At 39.4% G+C, this 19,662-nt stretch overlaps 1 protein-coding gene across 3 annotated transcripts in view; it reads left to right on the top strand.

The window, feature by feature from the left end:
* The window catches only part of eeig1a (estrogen-induced osteoclastogenesis regulator 1a), a 31,218-nt gene extending 12,883 nt beyond the window's left edge, over positions 1-18,335 (top strand). For 2 of the 3 annotated variants that reach the window (XM_082554111.1, XM_082554110.1), the window contains exons 3-11: positions 4,947-5,067; positions 7,111-7,140; positions 9,204-9,320; positions 11,663-11,709; positions 12,528-12,679; positions 13,611-13,715; positions 13,826-14,227; positions 14,667-14,736; positions 16,018-18,335. In XM_082554111.1, coding sequence (XP_082410237.1) covers positions 4,947-5,067; positions 7,111-7,140; positions 9,204-9,320; positions 11,663-11,709; positions 12,528-12,679; positions 13,611-13,715; positions 13,826-14,227; positions 14,667-14,736; positions 16,018-16,063 — 1,090 coding nt within the window. In that variant the 3' untranslated portion in view covers positions 16,064-18,335. The remainder of the gene's footprint in view (positions 1-4,946; positions 5,068-7,110; positions 7,141-9,203; positions 9,321-11,662; positions 11,710-12,527; positions 12,680-13,610; positions 13,716-13,825; positions 14,228-14,666; positions 14,737-16,017) is intronic. The other variant, XM_082554112.1, reaches the window with a different exon arrangement.
* The last annotated feature ends 1,327 nt before the right edge of the window (positions 18,336-19,662 follow it).

Raw genomic sequence — 19,662 nt, 5'->3', positions numbered from 1 at the left:
TGGTCCAGAGCAATGTTTTTAGGCCAGTTTTCCATAAATTTGTGTAGTAGTGTTTCCTTAAAGAGTGCAAGCAAATTCATTATGCATATTCATGGGCTACACATGATGAATCCTTTTGATTTTAATTTAACATGTAAGTGACCCAAGTGTAGAAGTGGAAGACTAAAGGTGGCATGTTTGTTCTCCCCTATGAAGTTTTTTCAAAGTAAGTTATGTTTGATGCAAAAACATCTGCTAAGCATGGACTATAAAAGATGGACGTAGCTTCTGGTCTGAAAAGTGAATCCCGTGCACAAATGCTTTAAAGCTGCACTTTTCTTAATGGCCACCAGGGGCTGATACCCATTGTTGGTAAAAGACCAGTCCTGTACAGGTCTGTGGGAATAACGGCCTTCATATGAGACCTTAGTAAATACCTGATGAGTTTATGTGGTCAATCACTCGTTTGAAATGATGGTGAAGTATATTTTTTAAAACAGGATTATTCGGGCTAATGATTTGTGATTAACAAGTTTTTAGCCAATGAGCATTCGGTTTTCCAGTTGGATCTATCCGGCAAGATGGCGAGAAAGCTCATCTTGACAGTTTTAAACTTGACTTCACAAACCAGCAGAGCACATGAGAGTAGCTGCGCTTTGGGTAAATTCAGAAAAGTAATCACTGATTTTTCTGGAGTTAATTATGCCTAATGGAAATGTTGCAAAAAACCTAATTGACGACAACACAGACATCCATTTGTTCGTCCATCAATCCATCCACCTGTCCAGCCATCTGTCTATGCATCATCTCCATTATCTTATCTGAGGTCTGGTTGCGGTGGTAGCAGGCTAAGCAGATTATACCAGACATCCTTCTTCTCGCTCAGCCTTTCCAGTTCCTCCAAGGGGATTCTAAGGTGTTCCCATGGTAGTAGACCCAGATGTCAACCCAGCAGGTTCTGGGTCTTCCCCAGGGTCTCTTCCAGTTGGATGTGCCTGGTCTCCTAACCAGATCATCAAACTTCCTCAACTAGCTCCTTTCGTTTCATAGAAGCAGCAGCTCTACTCTAAAGATCCCTCTGGATATCTGAGCTCCTCATCCTACCGCTAATGCTGAGCCCAGCCACCCAGCAAAGGAAGCAAAGCTGCTTGTGTTCACAGACTTATTCTCGGTAATTCAGAAGTTGAATCGATGAGCTGAGCGTGTAGGGATCATCTACAAAGTGTAACAGGAAAAACTAAGATACTTCAAACACACATCACTGGTCTTCTGTTGGTTTTGCTACTTTAGTGTTGGAATAAAGACTTTTTCGAGTCACTTTTGTACTGTTTCATGAATATCCTGCAGCTTAATTCATTTTCTTTTTTGTTGTATTGGTTTTCTGTGTTGAGCAGTCACTGGGAGTTGTTTGAGTGTAAATGTTCCTCTGTACAGTTCGAGGGTGCTGTGTGGGATTGGTGAGGAAACACTTGGTGTATTGTCACACTAACTTTTAAATCCAAAGGAGCTGTAATAGAAATTGAGCTCATTAGTGCTGATCACGAAGCCCGCCGTGTCTGTGATTTATATGTGGTGGGATTAAGGAGGCGTCACGCAGTTTAAGTGACTCCAGAAACATTTGGCTGTCCATTTAATCTATTCCTTCTCAGCATACTGTTACAGACTTTCCAAAATGAGCTGTTTGCCATTTAGAAGGAGAAAAACATGACTCTTTTTTTTCATCTCATTTCACTCCTGATTGACAGAACATTTACACAAATTATGGGGCTTTTCAGCAGGATGGTATTTAACAGAAATGTTTGGCTGACAAGATGATGGTGATTCACAGTAAAGTGTAGATTCTCATAACTTCACAATAATAAATACTAACCTTTACGTAGTGTTTTCGTCCCCCCATAATGAGCATGCCCTATAGTATTTTAGAGATTTAAGAACAACTTGAAACATCCTGACTTTGGCTTTTTTTGGATGTCTCTCCTTTAGCACCAAACATTTATATTTAGGTGCAAATAACACACTGCTACTCGCAACGAAACACTGCTGGCACATCTCAGTAAATTTTAACTCAAATACCAAAAAAAAAAAGACGTTTATCAACAAAAAAGACATTTTCTTACCTCATTTTTGGTGGAGGTAAGAAAAGACAACCTGTGAAAACACCTAAAAGTTTTACAAGTTTAGACACGTTCAACCTAAAGGAAACTGCTTGCTTTAAGCAGAGCCATTCTACTTCCTACTGATCCCATTGTACAGCAGTTGGCTGAATTGAAGCCTAGCTAAAATACATATTTGATTGCATGCAAAATGTGGAAGTAAACAAAACATTTCTTACAGAGAGGCCAATTTAGCCATATAAGCTAGCTTTCTGCTAATTAATGCTGGTTGGTCATCTAAGGTTTTACAGGGTGTTCTTCCTTGACGGTACCCATTTACAAGCAATAACTTGAAGTCAGAAGCATAATCACTCCACAGCAGAAACTTCCATGTGTGCTTAGGAAACATCTGGATTTAGTAGTTTATCACGAGGTGTTAAATTAAAATGACAGATGATATAAAGTGTCTTATCGTACTGTGATCTCCCCAATATTAACAGAAAGATGTTTCACTACAATTGAAACCCACAGAGGGAGAACAAAGAAATGTTCATGTTGTCAAACCCTTGGTTAAATGATCAAAATTATAATTTTTTTAACCCATGAAATGTAATCCGACAATGTTCCTGCTCATTCTGCAGAATGTGTGTCTTTTCTAAAAACTCCAAGTCCACAGAGTGTATGTTCACGGTTATATTTAAAGTTCTTTATTGTAACTTATGGTGTGTTTATATTAATAAACATTAACTCAGGGCTGGCTTCAAACGTTTGGCACTATGTCAAAAAAGGCGTATTATGTGAAATCAGTCATCTGTGTCAGAATGCTTCACTGACTCATGTTTCAGGGTGTTTGCTTTAATAACGGTAGATGACTAGTGACTGTCAAAGCCGGACTGGAGATTCTGTTTGTTTGCTCAGTACATGTATAAGAATTGTTATAAATGACACACAAAAGATGATGAGAGCAAACCTGTGGAAGAATCTGTAACAGCCCCCAAAAAGAAATCCGAAGCAAAACTTTTTTTATTTGGGGCAAAATCTGCAAACTTTTTAAGCATTTAAAAAAAATAAATAAATAAAAGATTTACTGGCGATTCTGTACATGTGTTGTTGGTGTCCTCGAGGCCACTGAAACTGAAGCTAAATTGGTAATCAAAATCAAAATAACTTCCCAGAGAGGGATGCAAGTGGTGAGACTTGCTTATAGAAAGACTTTGGCTTTATTCCTCAGTGGTTCTTGTGCTGGCATCACAATAACTGGGAATGATGGCCATGTCATTCCTGAAAATAGAACCATTTCTGGGAATTTTCCTATTCTAGAAGCTCAAACATTACAGAACATGCTCATTATGGGGAGAGATTGCTTTGACATTTGGGAATGCGGGTGCACAATGGTTAGCTTTCAGTCATTTTTTTTTAAATAACCAACTAATGGATACAACTTTGACAGTCAGTGACTCTAAATTTGAATAAGAGTTTTAACTAAAACTTTTATTCTTTGCTTTAGACTTCGCTTATGACTACATTTCAGTGGCGCTGGAGGTGGTTAGTTCAGTAGCCCCAGTGCTTCCTGACTTCCTGGTGGCTAGCCTGACCCCAGATAAGCTTGTCCTGAGGTCAAATGTACTTTACCTTCTCTGTCTTGGACTCCACCTGCTAACCAGAACCTTCAGTAAGTGTTAAACTGGTTTTTGTGCTGTTCCACTGAGGAGACTGAGACTCTAGAGAAGAATAACGAGTGCTAGCGTCAGTCTAAGCCCACAGAGTTTGAGTTCACTTTGAGAATCGGCTGATTTGTTTGAATCTTGCAGCTAAAATGTTTGCAGATGCAAGCATCATCCAAGCTGCCAATGCCACAAATGAAATCTGATTCTGTGGGAAACACTTAAATTGGATAGATTTCCACGAACATTTCCACATGCTTAAAAGATCCTGCTGCAATGTCCAAATACCAGGAAGGCTAATGACATTACCATTAGCTACAATAGTGGTATGCTAAAATGCGCTTGCTTATTTTAACAGCTTATGTTTTATATTTATTAGAAATAAATAAAACATGAGCTCTAAAATAGAAACAAAAAAGATCTTGATGTCACACCGGACTGCAGAAAATCCAATTTTGATGGGAATTTCATCTTACCAACACGTTACACATCAAGTGCTTTATTTGATTACGAACTCCAAAGATCTGGATGCACATTTTCCCATCAGCTGCTGTTGTGGCGTCTCTAGGACACTTCTCAGGAATTTGTTTTCAGGAACAAACAGATCACTGAGCCGGTCTGTTTTTACACCTATTGTTCTGTTCCCACACGTTAACCAGGATGCATGGGTACTTAAAGGTTTTTCACAAGCCAGTCTGGGTTTTCACAGAAGTCTCGTCACCATTGTAAACCACTTCCTTGATGGGTTTCTTGTCAGTCAGACAGGTGGGAAAATCAACATTGTAGGTCGACGATGTGGGGTTTGTGTGAGAGGCCGAGACAATCGTAAACGTTTTTGAAATGAAAAATTGTAATCGGTGTCAGAAGCCCTGGGAGCCGACTCTGCCCTGCAGTTAGTTTTGGAAAAACTGGATCATGACATGCTTTCTCAGCACAGCTCTGAATCTGATCCTCAGTGGACACACTGGTCATGAGGCTGTGAGACGGGTATGACAGGACTGGAAAAAATGTGACGTTCTGAAGGCAGAGAATATAGCGATGTTTGTTTTGACCTTAAATTGAGATTGGGAAAATATTCTGCTTTTAATTTAGGTCTGTGTATAAATACAGACTTTATGTTTGTGCAATCTGGCATCGTTTTCAAGTGAGGAGTATGAAGAAATGCAAAGGCACTGCAAAATGTAATGAAGCCTGTTTTTCTGTCTTACAGAGAGGAGGTTCACAATCACTGTGTGCGCTGGAGGAAAAGGTTTACCTTTGTGTCCAAAATGAGCGCCAACCCCCACACTGGAGTTCTGGACCCGTCTGTCTGCAGGGTGTCAGTCAGGAAGGTACGCCTGTCAAAGTGGCCTCGTCAGCTCTGGGGACAAACTTTGGGTTCCTAAGCTGCTCAAAAAGATGAAGGGAACACTCGATCGCAGCAAAACACAAAGTCAGTTAAACTTCAGGGAGATCAGCCTGTCCAGTTAGAAATAATTCAATTCAAAATGTATTTGTATAGCACATTTAAAAACAACAGAGTTGACCAAAGTGCTTCACTGTTGGTTAAAAACAAGAGAAAACAATAGAGAAACGAATACAGATAAATAAGAAGACGGTGAATTAACAATAAAAACATAAAACAGGCCTGATGGTGCTCATACTGAACTCGAATTTAAAGCCAAAGTAAAAAATTGAGTTTTAAGACTCGATTTAAAAGACTGAATAGACTCTGAAGTACGAATCTCCTCTGGCAGATTATTCCAGAGTCTGGGTGCTGCTATTGCGAAGGCCCGATCTCTATGCTTCAATCGAGACCTTGGTTGTGCTAAGAGCATCTGGCGAGATGATCTCAGTGCTCTTTTGGGGTCATACATGTGGAGGAGTTTGTTTAAAAAAACAACAAAACAAAAACTAGGCGCCATATTATTTAAAACTTTAAAAGTAAGTAAAAGAATCTTAAAGTCAATACGATATTTTACAGGGAGCCAGTGTAAATTTGCTAAAACTGGAGTGATGTGTTCATACATTTTAACACCTGTTAAAAGACGTGCAGCGGCATTTTGGACGAACTGCAAGCTATGAAGAGATGAGTGTTGAAGACCTAATTAGAGAGAATTGCAGTATTCCAGTCTAGAGGTGATGGAGGCATGGATAAGTGTTTCTAGGTCTCTTGGAGGAAGATAAGGCTTAGCTTTGGCAATTTCACGCAACTGATAAAAACTTGTTTTCACAACTGTAAACTATTATGAATCCATTTCAGCTGGTTTGGTGCAGAGGATGTAGACAACAGGTTTGCTGGAGAAGCAGCAACAGGGCAACTCCTTAAAAGCAACCCCTCTAACCCCTCCTGGCGGATTTAATTATTTATTTATTTATTTATTTAAATTAAAACTACAGCCTGAGATGGTACCTGCACAGAGAGGGCCAGTTGGTGATGTACCAGTGCAAACTGGGTTTTGGCATTAAAAACAGTAATTTTGGTATTTACACTGTACTGATAAAATTGTTTATAAGAATTGTGTAGAGATTTTTTGCAACTGACCATTTTGCATGTGTATATCTGGGAGTTCCAAGTGTAGGGAGGAAAATGTTGAAATCAAGCATGCAAATTTATTTTCTAACATTTGCAACATGCAATTTACTGCTAATTGTGCTGATAATTAACACAGATAAAAACAAAAAAACAGGTTTTATTTTTTGTGCTTGATATTCAAATGAACTGAGTGTGCCTGTGTTTAGAAAAAAGCGCAAATTTTGTTAATCACTAGTAAAAGTAACCACATCTATGAGCTCTGAGGATTGGACTTGCATCCTATTTTCCCTGTTCAGAAAATTTGGCTCATAGTCAGTCTCCTCCAGGATGGTACGTTCATATATGTCATGGCATTTATGTCTGAAGTTTTGGTTCCTACCAAAGAGGTTTTGCTGTTCCAATGGAAAACCCCGAACAAAAAACAAAAAAATTCACTAGGACTGATGAAAATCTCTGTAATTCCTTTTAAAAATTGTTTAAGTAGGCTTTAATATACAAGAGCTTATCATTTTTCTTCTTTCTGCTAAGAAAATGATGGAAAATGATACCAAAAGACATCAGACCATAGTCTTGTAAATAGGGACCTTTTCTGATTTGTGATATATGTTAAGTCTTTTAAACATTAAACCTTAAGTCTTTTCAGTGTAGCTGGTGTAGCCACCGCCACAGAAATGCAGGCTTTTGATGCTAATTCTCCCATGTGAATGCCACCTCAGCGGCTCACTGAGCTACACCGGAGCCATGTGTGTGCCCTCAGCCTTTAATTTCATCCATCTTTTAGGAGCCCTGTAATCAGAAGGATGCTGTAATATGAAGTTGAATCATTCAGTTCATTACAGTCTTCCTGTTTTCCCTGCAGGAACTCAAAGGAGGAAAGGCGTACACTAAGGTAAGAGCTCCTCACCTCTCACATTCATAAACACATACAGTTACAGATGAGCGGTTTCATGTAAATATTAGCATTCCCTGAAGTGTTTGGCCAGCATTCCATCAGCCGGACATGAAAATGAATCATATTCCCATCACATTTGCCCAGAATCTGCAGAAACATCCTGTTAGCGTCTTCCTATCCTTAACCGTAACTGTAACCGTAAAAGCTCCGAACAAATGAGTAGCGTCTCGTAAATGTAACTCCAAGGTCAAACCCCCTCGTGCACATAAACTTTTGTTGATCCCTGGACGTTGCTGCCCGACAGGAACCGTTTCCTCTGCATTCGCCTCGTTCTTGATTTAGATTTCCTTCAGTTAAATATACCTCGCTTCCCTCCTTAGAAGACGGCTTCCTTAAACACACACCTAAGAAAACAGGACCTACCCCAAAGAATCTGGGAACACTTTTCTTGAGAGGGCTATAAAAATAAAATAAAAATAACATCGTTTCCACCTGGCAAAAAGCTCTGTGGTCTGATTTTGAGATAAAGGTCATGCAGACCCTTTCTTATCAGTGTGATCAGTGGCTGTCTTTAAATCCCTGATTGACATCTACAACCAGTTCATCAGCATTAAAACATTTACTGATAAGAAGTGGAGGAAGAGGTCTTTCATCAAGTGGTTTAGGGTGAAAAAAGCAGGATTATTGAAGGAGTATTAAAAGGGATTAAAGGATCTGCCTTATGGCTTGTAAACAGGGCTGCTGTACATTAGAAAAATAAGATCCTGAGATGGAAATGTTAAATTGTGTGGTTTGATAGCTGGTGGAAGCAAATCATAACCAATAAAGATTATTTTATAAATCAGTTTATAAAGATTTCATGGTTTTAATCTTACTGGCTCAATGTTGTGCTCACGTGAATGTAGTAATGTCGGAAATCTGCGAATATTTGCTCCCGAATTGGTGATTGCAAATTGGATGAGAGGTAGGCTGCTTAAAGAGTTTACCATAAAGCTGTGAATGAAGGTGGTTTGTAGTCTAAGGTGCTTTGAGTGGTCAGTAAGATTAGAAAAACACTATAAATGTCAGTCCATGTCTTGTTCAGCTCATTTCCAGGTCCTTATTTCCATTCTTGCACTCTACTAGAGTAGCTTTGCATGATTTCAAGTTCAAAATAATCCTTATCTCATACCAGATTAAACAGACCTATTAAATCCTCTCACTTTCATGCAACTTTTTTCTGATGAACTGCTTTGCGCACGCAAAAGGAATAATGTGCAGGTGGATGGGGCTTCTGTGCTCTTAAGATGACCATATTAGGGATATCCCCTCTCCATGATATCATAAGGCCAAGAGTAGAAAAACACGTCAGAAACGAAGCTCTTAAGCAGTGTTTGGCTCACGAGGACCTCAAAAATTGGTCATATTTAATGAGAATTAACCACTGAACATTAAATATATAAAAGAAAAACTCATCTGTCGAGTAGCATAAACAGAAAGTGCCACACTTATTTACTAATGTTTATGACCATGCAACAAGTGGATTGCTTTTAACCTAAATGTTTAATGTTTATCTGTTGTAAATCTGCCATCCTAAAAAGGAGTAAGACATCTGAAACAGTTGGGCTTTGAAGTGGTTTGACAGATAATTATAAAGGAAAGAAATGGATGTTTAAAGTCTGCAGAGGACATTTAAAAGAAAGACTGTAGTTTCTACAACAGAGAACCAGTGAAAGTGAAGATTAATCAAACTAAAACTGATAAGATAAACTGATGTTATGAAACTATGTAACATCAGTACAATAAAAAAAAAAGGATACTTAAAACAACTTTCAAAATGCAGGTTTCACTCTCAGTCTGGGTTGATGTCTGTAAAGACTGACTTGTGGTTTTTGCACTCTGTCATCTGCTTCACACTTCAAACGCTTGTGACGATAACTGCGTAAAATTACTTGGCTTGCTAAATGATGGGTGTCTCAGAAATCTGCTTTACCTCGAACGTGTGCCAAAAATAAAGACCGGGGAAGGCCTCCATTAGAGCAGCTTGAATTAACTCTGTTCAAACTTCTCTTCACGCCCAGCTGGGCTTCACAGACCTCAACATGGCGGAGTTCGCAGGTTCGGGCTCCACCGTGCGCTGCTGTCTGCTGGAGGGATATGACACGAAGAACACACGGCAGGACAACTCCATACTGAAGGCAAGGAGATGAGCACTGAAATAGGAATAATGGATGTTTATTAAGAAGTGAACAGACTGGACAGACAGAGAATGAGGAGGAAGTTGTCCCCTCTTTTATTTAAAGCTGAGTTGTGATGAGATCTGCCTCCTTCCAGGACCAGTGTCATGTCTTTTTCACCTTCATTGTGTTTGTGTTTTATGATGATAGTGTGGTGCTGAAATACTCAAAAAAACCTGCTGCATTAAAAGGAGACTAGCTGGTACCTGGTTGGACATCCTTAACAGCCTTAATTCAACAGTGTGCTGGAAAAATTCCCCAAAGCTTTTGGTCCATGTTGACATGACAGCATCACACAGCTGCTGCAGATTTGTCAGCTGCACATCCAAGATGTAAATCCTGTGTTATAACACATTATAAAGGTGTTCTATTGAGATCTGAAGGCCATTTGGGTTCAGTGAGCTCACTGGTGTGTTCAAGAAACCAATTTGAGGCGATCATGCAGTGGTCATAAGGGGGATGGACACGATCAGCAAAAATACTCAGGGAGGTTAAAATGATGCTCAGTTGGTACTAAGGGTCCTAAAGTGTACCAAGAAAATAGAATTTATTTCTCAATCTGTGAAATTATTAGGTTTTTATGCGTTTTTTTTTTCTTCAATAACTGTTTAGTGTCCTTGACAAAAAAATAAATTTAAAAAAACAGGCGTCGTTTTAGGCTTCAAGAAATGTTTCTCTTTTTAATTGAAATTGTTTTTGTATAAACACAATGGAAATGAGCACAGCTTACGATGAAGCTGAGTCACTTCATTGCCTTTGTGGATGATGGAGGCTGGGAAGTTCAGGAACTCTATGGCGCCACCCAGTGACCATGAACACAAACCACTCTGTGAAGCAAAACAGTCACGAGTCTTTTTGTCATCTCGAGTTTCTGGAAGACTTTGTGTTGCGCAGATGTTTGTGACTCACACGTCACAGATGGGATTAATGGGAACTACTCCAGGCTTTTCCAGTTGATGCTCATTACTTCTTAAGAAAACGGTCTTTTCAGTTTAGTCACGTTACATCTCGGCATGAGCGTAAGATGGACATTTTTGGGAGGTTTCAGCCACTGGGTTAGGGTCTGACTTCACTTTGAAACTGAAAGGAAAATGAAAAATGAAGTAAAGATAACAATGTGTTGAACAAGTGAAATAAAATAAAATCTGCCAGCTTTAGGTTACGTTACAACAGTGGAATGAAAAGGTTTACATGTGTACAGTTTGGGTAGCGCCGATAATTATTTTCACACCGCCTTAGTTAACAAGCGCCTGTATCGACAAAACCATTTGAACCATTTTCCTTTGAGTGATGTGTGAATAACTTTATACTGTATAAGTTGTAGGTTTGTGTTCCTGGTTGGGTAAAATATATTCATGCATGTTTTAATTCAGAGGTCTGAGGTGGTAGAGAGAAGGCAAAGTCTTTTTCCCGGTGAAATTACTGTTGTCGTTTCTGAGGTACATATTAACTTAGTCTGAATATGAGTTTTTTCCTTGTATTAATTATTTTTATTAATTTATCTGATCATTTAGGTGGTTCCAGTGAGTTATTAAGTTTGATTTAGATTTAATGATGGATTTAAGTAAGGTAATTGGAAGCAATTAAAACAGGTAATTAAGTTGTGGAAGCATCTTCATTTTAACTGTGGATAAAGGGCTAATCTGGAAGTTTTCATATTTAGGTTGTGAGTAGGTATAACTCGAAGTCTTGTAGTTTCAGCTGAGTAATGCCAGAGAAGCTGGTTTTGTCAGGCATGCTGCTTGTTTGGATGTTCGATATTGTTTCCTTCATGGTTTTGTTTTCTTGAATTTTTCGATGTAGTTATGCATGCATTTAAGACTTGATAGGAGTTTTTTTTATTTTGTTATGTAGTGCTCCAAGTAAGTCCAGTTTTTTATTTATCGATGCAAGAACACTGACTTCGATATCTGTTGTCAGGTCGCTGGTGTCGGTGGATGATGTCGTCTTGCCTCTGTGAGGTTTCGGCATCTCCTGTTGCGTTGTGGATTTATCCATATTATCCATCGTGAACTGGTAGTAATGATTATCAGAAACTTAGATGAAAGATTTAAAGGTATTGAAAAGTGTCATGAAAAGGTTTGTTTACCCTGAGTGGATGTGTGTGGCCATGATGAATCTGATGAATGAATCCATGATGAATCTTGTGACAAAAGTAGATTATTCTTTAGTTAGGGCTTTAAAGTACTTTTTTTGTTTGTTTGTTTGTTTGTTTGTTTCATTGTCTGAAATCAATTTCCTGTTTGAGATGTCCTTCAAATGACAGTTTTAAAAAAATGCTCTTTTAATTTTTTCCCCAAAAGGTGATCATTGGGATGACCCTCCTGTCAGGAGATCCGTGCTTTAAAACGTGAGTAATCCTCAGTGTGAGATGTAAGATGTCACAATGAATTCTCAAAAGATGTGCTAAATGATTAAAACTGATAAATAAATATGTGATTAGCTGTGCTCAGGCGTCCTCTAGGTTGCTAGGGAAAAATGTGCTGCAGCAAAAACCTTGCGATTGGTTTGACTGGTGTCAGATTTACGTAGTTGCCTGCAGTTTGCATGGAAGATGATGACTTGTCTGCAAACACTACTTGCTGGGCAGTAGTAGTGACACTGTGAAAAGAGTGGCACAAACTGGAAACGGGAACGCTTGCCTCCAAAATAAAAGCTGCACCTTTGGAAACATTGTGGTTGCCGTGATAAGGCACAACTTTTACTGTGAAGGCGAACATACTCCAGACCACAGATAATAGTTTTTAAAGTGTTTTTTATTGTGGGGGATTTTAGTTACTCTTTGGAAGTCTTGAAGATTTCTGTTTATTTTTTCTTTATGTAATATTTGTGAAAGTAAAAAAACAAACAGACAGACTATACATTTCCAGCTTAACAAACAATATTTTCTACAGTATTGCATAGCAGTAAAACCTTTTGCGCAATCCACTGGTATTTAATATGTTACTGGTATTTAAAGTTCATTTCAACCAGATTCCTTAGTGCTTATAACTTTGTGCCGTTCTGTCCTTTGTTGCCAAAATGACTCAGTTTTTCCTCCCTCAATAAAACAAATCTTATCTGAGCGTGCCAAGCTAAGCAGAACTGCACCGCTGTCCCCATTTAGTCTGTCCCAGGCTGATAAGCTGTGTATCTTTTTTCTTTTTTTTTTTTTTTTTTACCCTGCAGACCTCAAAGCACAGCAAAGTCCATCTCCATCCCAGGACAGGAGCACACCCTGCAGCTGGACTGCAAGGGGGAGGGCACTGCTGAGCCTGGACCGCCGGGAGGGGTTTCCCTGGGCCGAGGCTCCAAACATCGGCCTTCCATCATCAGCTCAGGTACACGACGTGTGCTACGAAGAAATAGGACTGAAACTGAGCATCTGTAGCAGGCTGAAGCCTAAACCTTGGGCATGTTTTATATGACCTTTCATCATTTTAACAGGTTTAGTATGACAGAAAAATAAGGAAAAGCACAATATGTCTGAGAGGAAGAGACTGGTAATACAAAGAGCAAATATGTAAATGATCAGTATATTATACTTGGAAGGTGAAAGGTGTACTTTACTGTTTATCTTGAGTTTTAGGGAGATATTTGGAAGGATTTGAATTTGATGAGCAGATTTTCTTTGGATTCTGAATCAATAAAATGGTTTTACACCCCCACAGCTGTTTTCCAGGTGCAGTGAAGTTTAAGTCAGAAGAGATTTGAGTTGAATCCACGGACAGATTTCTCTTCATCATAACCATCCACGAATGTTAAAGCCAAACAGCTCCTGAACTCGGTGGCATCTGTCAAACTGTCAGACTGAAGGATAAATCCCACTGAAGTAATGTCTAAAACAAATGAGATTAAGAAAAGTATGAAAGATCAGATAATGTTCTTGAAATTGGACTCCAATCTTTTAGATCTCGGCCCAACTTTCCTAAATCTCAGCCAGATGTTTTGCTTGGAGCCAGAAATTCCCAGAGTTAATTTTCTTTGTATGGGAAAACTAGCCGACTGCGTTTAGGATTTTAGGTTTGAATTAAACTAAAAAAAAAGAAACCTGTTTTCGTTTCAGACTTGGAAGGCTGAGTTTGTTAACCTTTTCCATGCAAAGAAAACGTGCAGATCCTCAACCACAAGCCGTAAATATATAGATGGTTAGATTTCTGCTGCGAAAGTGAAAAGACTGCATTATGTCTGCTCTTTACAGACATTTTTACCAATTATTATCACGTATGAGGTGGTAACAGTGGTGCTTTTTTCTTCTTTGTGTACCTTCAGGACTCCTGGAGGAATCTGAGGTGAATCCGTCAGTTCCCGCAGAAGCTTTCCAGTCTGGTCACTCTCGTAACTCCAGCTATGCCAGCCAGCACAGCAAAATCTCAGGTACACAATCTCAGGTCTCACACGGATGTTTCATCCATGACGGGGTGAGCATGATTTTAACACCGCTGCTGTTTAACATCTGACACTGATGTCCTCACGGCCTTCTGCAGGATACAGCACGGAGCACTCCTGTTCCTCCAGCCTGTCGGACCTCACGCATTGCAGAAATACCTCGACAGGAAGCAGCACCTCCGGGGGCTTGTGCTTCACGGTTGACACCCCCCCAGATGGGGACAAGGACGCTGGACGTCCGGAGAGACCCCCTCGACCCCCACGACCAGTTTTACCCCCAAATAGGCCTCCGAGGTACACACAGAGTACGCTTGGTCGTGTGATTGGTAGCCTAGTTCTGTTCAAACTACACAATCTTCATTCTTCACTGTGTTTCAGGAGGAAGCAGGACTCGGTGGAGAGTCACCCCTCCTGGGTGAACGACACTCGCATGGATGCCGACGACATCGTGGAGAAAATCGTCCAAAGCCAGAACTTTGCAGACATCAGCCACACTGAAGGTACAAAAAAGAAAAGATCAAAAACATGCTGCTTAGTACAATAATTTTTCAGAGAATATACAGTTTACTTATTTCCGGAGTGTTTTCAAAAAGTTTACTGGGTGCTGAACGCAGATTCACGCTTTACCGGCAATTTGTAGTCTGTGTAAAGCTGATGTGAATTTGTGGGAAATGATGTCATCACCAGCCGTAGCTGCAGACTGTAACTCTTCAGTAAGGCCTCATTTGTTTACAGTGAATCTCTTCATATGAAGCTCTCACAGTTAATTTGACAGCAGCTCATTGATGCCTAAAAGCAGAAAAAGGCAGCTGCTGCACCATCTTTGGCCCGAGCGCTTCTTCAGTTTTCCGACTCTGTGCTCCGTCACTTTCTCTTCGCTGTGCCTTCTGGTTTCCATCAGCTGGCCTTAACTCAGTTTCTGTGTTTCTGGACTTTCAGACAGCAACCTGCGCCTGTTCGTCAGCAGAGACGGAACCACAGCGCTCAGCGGCATCAGGCTTGGAAATAGGTGAGGAGCTCTGCTGTCTTTGTTTTTGGTTTATTTCTCACTTCCCAGAACTTGAGTTTCAGTATTGGAGTGCAGGAGCTGCATGAAGTCTAGTCGGTTTCCAAAAATACTGGAAAATCACAGCAATGTAATAATTTACATACCGTAAATCTCCCTCTGAGGACCCAACTTTGAAATATGAATTTAAAGCCCTGTCATCCTCTTCCCCTTGTTTCACCATCTCTATGTCACTCTCCCTCTTATGAGAAGCTCAAATAGGCTCCTATGATTTGGTGGCTTCTTCCTTTTTCTAAGAGTTATGGCTGTAATTCACAGCAGTTATGGAGAACTCATTCAGTTAAATGTCAGGTAAATCGGTCTGTCCAGTCGAGAAGCATAAACTATTGTGAGTCCTTTTCAGCTGCTGTATGAAAATGATAACTTCCAGTTATAGTACACTGTGCTGTTCTGAGCTCAGGTCCCACTAGAGGATGCTCGACTCCTCATGAAGTCTGATTATGACAGTCTGCTTAGAAACATGCATGAGTCACTCACTGGAGGTCCTTCTGTAGGGCTCTGGCTCCCCCAGCTCCTCGTTGCACAAAGGAGCAGATAGCAGTTCTACTACTGGGTCGATGGCGTTGCCAGCTCTTCTTGTGTAACAGCCCCTCTCCTAGTATCGCCGTAATACTTTTGAAACTGTGCTTTGATGGAGCAAACCTTCTCGGGGCTGCAGGTCCTGTCTCAAGCTGTGATGAGGTGATAAGCACACTAACAAAAAGCAAAACTATAGAACAATCAGTGAGGAGGGATGAGGAGAGAGAAATGGATTCACTGTGGTTTATGCTTCCTGACTATGTAGATTGATTTCCCTGAAGTGGTTTTACTGTGATGATCCAGTGTTCCCTCAATTATTTTTAGGAGGGTTTTTTGCTTTTTTCAACAAAACTGATTATTATGAAGATAAAAGTTTTTAATAACTCGCAAGAACAGAATCAGCATTACGGTTGGACCAGAGAGAGAGGAGGTCAAACATGGATCATAGAAACATGAAATCATAAAGTGCAAGTATAAGACGAGGGCTAAATTACTGCTAGTGTGAACCAGCACATCCGTTCTCCATTTAGAAGCATATATCATGCATCTGAATGTGAAACATGCACAGTTCAGTCCTATAGTCCACTTTCTTTTTTAATCCGTTTTCATGTCTGTTTTCACTGTTTAATGTGGAGAAACGGTAAACTCTGAAACTGAATTCTGCTTGCTATTGCTAACTCTGATTCTGTGTTTGGATCCCTGCAGGGTGCCTGCTGGTGGCTACGAGCCCGTGGTGATCGAGAGCCATTAAACCGAGCAGCAGGAGAGGCGACACGTGGACCAGCACGTGCATCAGCTTGACTTTTTTTTTTTTTTTTCCTGGAGTTTCAGCTGGTCTGACGCCGTGAGAGGAAAACCTCATCAGTGTGCACTTTATGTGAAGTTTGTGGCAGCGCTCGTGCTGCGCTCCGTTAAGCTGTTTCTGTGACGTTTAAAAGGCGGCAAAAATGCACAAAAACGTTTCTCCTGAGCTGCTGCTGTGACACAGTAACAGCAGGTTTTATAGATTAAAAAATATTTCAAGCATTGAGCTGATTATTAAGCTTTGTAATAAATATACACTAATCCAACGTGTTTTTAGCTTCAGAGCTGCCAAAATTCCTTTAAAATGCACGTTTAAGATGGCAGTAATCGATTGAACACTAACTGGATGCAGTACGTACTGAAAACTTTCATGTACTACATGCATGAAAATACGTACTGCTGCCTTTAAATACCTCTCAGATCGCAGTAAGAAGGGCAGGGAAGGGCGCCTTTGTTAAAAAAGAATTATGGAAAGGTTTCCATCTCCAGAAGTCCTCATCTGAGGCTCAGCAGCCAAGCAGGATAACTCTCTGCGCATAAATGATTAAAAAGTGCCCAATTCTGAAGCATCTGATCTCCCATTGAAGGCACCAAATCAACACTGAATGTGATCCAGATGTTTAAAAAAACCCAACACTGAGCAGAAACTTTTTGTTTTAGTTTGAAGTCGTGTCCTGTTGATCAGGGAAATCACTACAACCACTCTGTGCCTGTAAAGTTTCTCTTAAATGACCCTAAAGCACGATGAAAACTGTTAAGTCCGAGTGCTGGTGAAGAGAGAACTGTTTGTTTGTTTGTTTGTTTGTTTGTTTGTTTGAGGGGTTACTCACTTCAGCATGCTTAAGTTTCAAGCTGCACTTTTGCTCACTCACATCGACGATCAGTTAGTTAATTCTCTCCTCAGAAAAACACTAGCTCCATGCAGTAAACTAGCGATGGCCTTTTGCTGCGAAAGCCTCTGTCGCCCCCTGGTGGAGGGACAGGGCTTTGCAGGGTGCTTTGTTTAACAGCAGATCAGCAGAGTTTCTGTGTTGCCAACCAGCGGGCTGGTTTAAGCTTCTTTTAAAGAAAGGTTTCAGCTGCTCTACAAAGTTTTCCACCTCAGGATGGAAAATAGATTTCTATCCTAAAGAAAGAGTCTTAAAATCTTATTTTTCTTTTGTAAAACAATCAAAAAAGCTGATAATGCTGTGAATTACATAAAAGTTGTGCCTTGTATGTTTACTAAACTCATGGCTGAGTTAAAACAGGTCATTTTGCTGAAGAATAAAATATATTTTTCTTTATTAAATGTGTAAAAATATAATGGAAATACATAGATTTCTCATAGATAACCAGCCTGGAGAAATTCAGACAGTGATAAAGGATCTTATCTTTTCAGTGTTGTGCTCTTTTATATACATTTTAACCAGTTTCTTTAAGAGAGCTTTCAGTTACTCAAAAGTAAAATAGATTTTTGTTTATCTGATTAACAGGAATGTGAAAAAACATTTTTTTTGTGTGAAGAAGAGCAGGACAGTTAAACCGGCCTTTTTTGTTTGTTTGTTTGTTTGTTGTCTTTAAATAATTTGTTCGCCCCTTATTGTATTTTAAAGATTAGAGACTCAACAGTTTTAGATTAAATTACTGATAAGAAATCATTTTTAGTGTTTAGGTTTGGAGTTTGTAAAGGCGTCCTGATGGGCTCTGAGAAGCTGTTTAGAGACGCCGTAGCTGCAGAGGTTTAAGAATTTATAGTAAAATGAAACCGAGAAAAACAACAAATTGCTCTCCATGTTTACTATTTTAAAAGGTAAGATTTTAAGACTCTTTATCAGTGAACTTGTTATCTTTTTTCCTGTTCTGCTTCACATTATGCTCATTATAGATTTTATTATAGTTTATTAATCACACAGTTAGTTATTCTCACATTTGGGGATGAACCACTTTAGTCAGAGTTTAGGGTCACCAGAGCCTCTTGATTTAGTTTAAAGCCTTTATTTATATGGTTTTGGTTCTGTTTGGAGGTTTGTCATAAGCTATGCACACAACTCGCCTCCCTGTGCTTTTGTTTTTTTCTTTTAGCAAATTCTTCTATTATAACGAAACTAGTGTAACCTAAATTTGTAGAGATTGAGTTGGAAATTTATTTCCAAACACACAATAGTTACAATGATTCTTTATTTTTTTTGTATATTTCTTTTAAAAGATGACTTCTAAACAATAAAAAGCTAACCCGAGTTTGTCGTTGTGTTTTTCATTATCTTAATATGATATAATATGATATATATAATATAATAAAACAGAGTCACAAGGATGCTTAACAGAAAGAGCCGTCCGTTTTCTGTTATTAGTATTTTTCACCAAATCTTAGACATTTGTTAAGGTCTACCTCACTGAAACTACATGAACCACAGCTGTAAAGTTACAGCAGTTCATAGCATCGTTACTAGAATGGTTTAAATGGTTTTTATACTGACTCTATAATCTGCTGCAAAGTCTCTTCTGTATTGAAAATGCAGCTACTAGAACACCTGCTCATGCAGAGTCATAAGAGGAAAAACTGGCAGTCACTTTTTAGCAAAACACGAGCAACTCTACACCTCTGGTCCGATCCGTGGTCTCCTCAAAGCTCAACAGATCACAACATTTGATGTTTTTATCTTCTGGTCCAACATTTTCAGAACTTCAGAGCTTTCATTGGTCGATTTGCTTGAAAACGTAGACAATAAATTAGATGTAATATCAATAACAGCATGTGGATACATTTCCAGGATCATCCTACTATATATAATCCAAATTATGGAATGAAAATACTCCTTCAATATTGGGCCAAATTATTTAAGTGCAATCCTCCAACTCCACCAGTAGAGAGCGCTCTACACAACCGTATCAGCTCTTCGCTCAGCTGGTAAATAACCGGAGGGAAATAATCGCCACTTGCTTCTGCATTAGACTTCAAATGCATTTGCCAGAGTTATCATATTTTAAAGATCTGACTGTATTGTATTATCATCCTCTCTACTCTTAAGATCAGGCTTCAGTCGTTTCTTTTTAACAAGCGTATAGTAAAAGTTTGACTTATAGGTTTAAATTCAATCCCTAAATTTGACCCTTACATGCTCTTTTGGTCAAATGTGACAGCAGCAAAAATAATTTAAATATCATTTTTCAGCCTGAAATTTAATAAATTTTTATAAAGTGGCCCAAAATGCACAATTAAAAAAAAAAAAAACAAAGAAAAAAGTTTAATACTGTTATATAGCTGGCACAATTTTCTGTAAATTGAGGCATGATGGTGGTTTTAGAGAACTTTCGGGAATGATGACACTTGGACATGAGCACATAAGGAACAGAACATACAGGGGTCAAAGGGCACCTTGAGAGATGGTTGCTGAGTTAGAAATAGGGCAGCAGAGTGCTACAGTGGTTCATACGATCAGCTCAAGGATTCTGGTTCCAATCCTGGCAGGAGAGTTTCTGTGTGGATGTTTGAACCACTTCAGAGTACCTGAAGTGGGTTTCCTCCAGTTTCCTCCCACAACCCAGAAACAAGCATGTTAAGTT

Source organism: Aulonocara stuartgranti, assembly GCF_965226115.1.
Source record: "Aulonocara stuartgranti genome assembly, chromosome: 12".
NCBI classification, from domain to species: domain Eukaryota; kingdom Metazoa; phylum Chordata; class Actinopteri; order Cichliformes; family Cichlidae; genus Aulonocara; species Aulonocara stuartgranti.
This window is presented reverse-complemented; position numbering and strand designations above follow the sequence as displayed.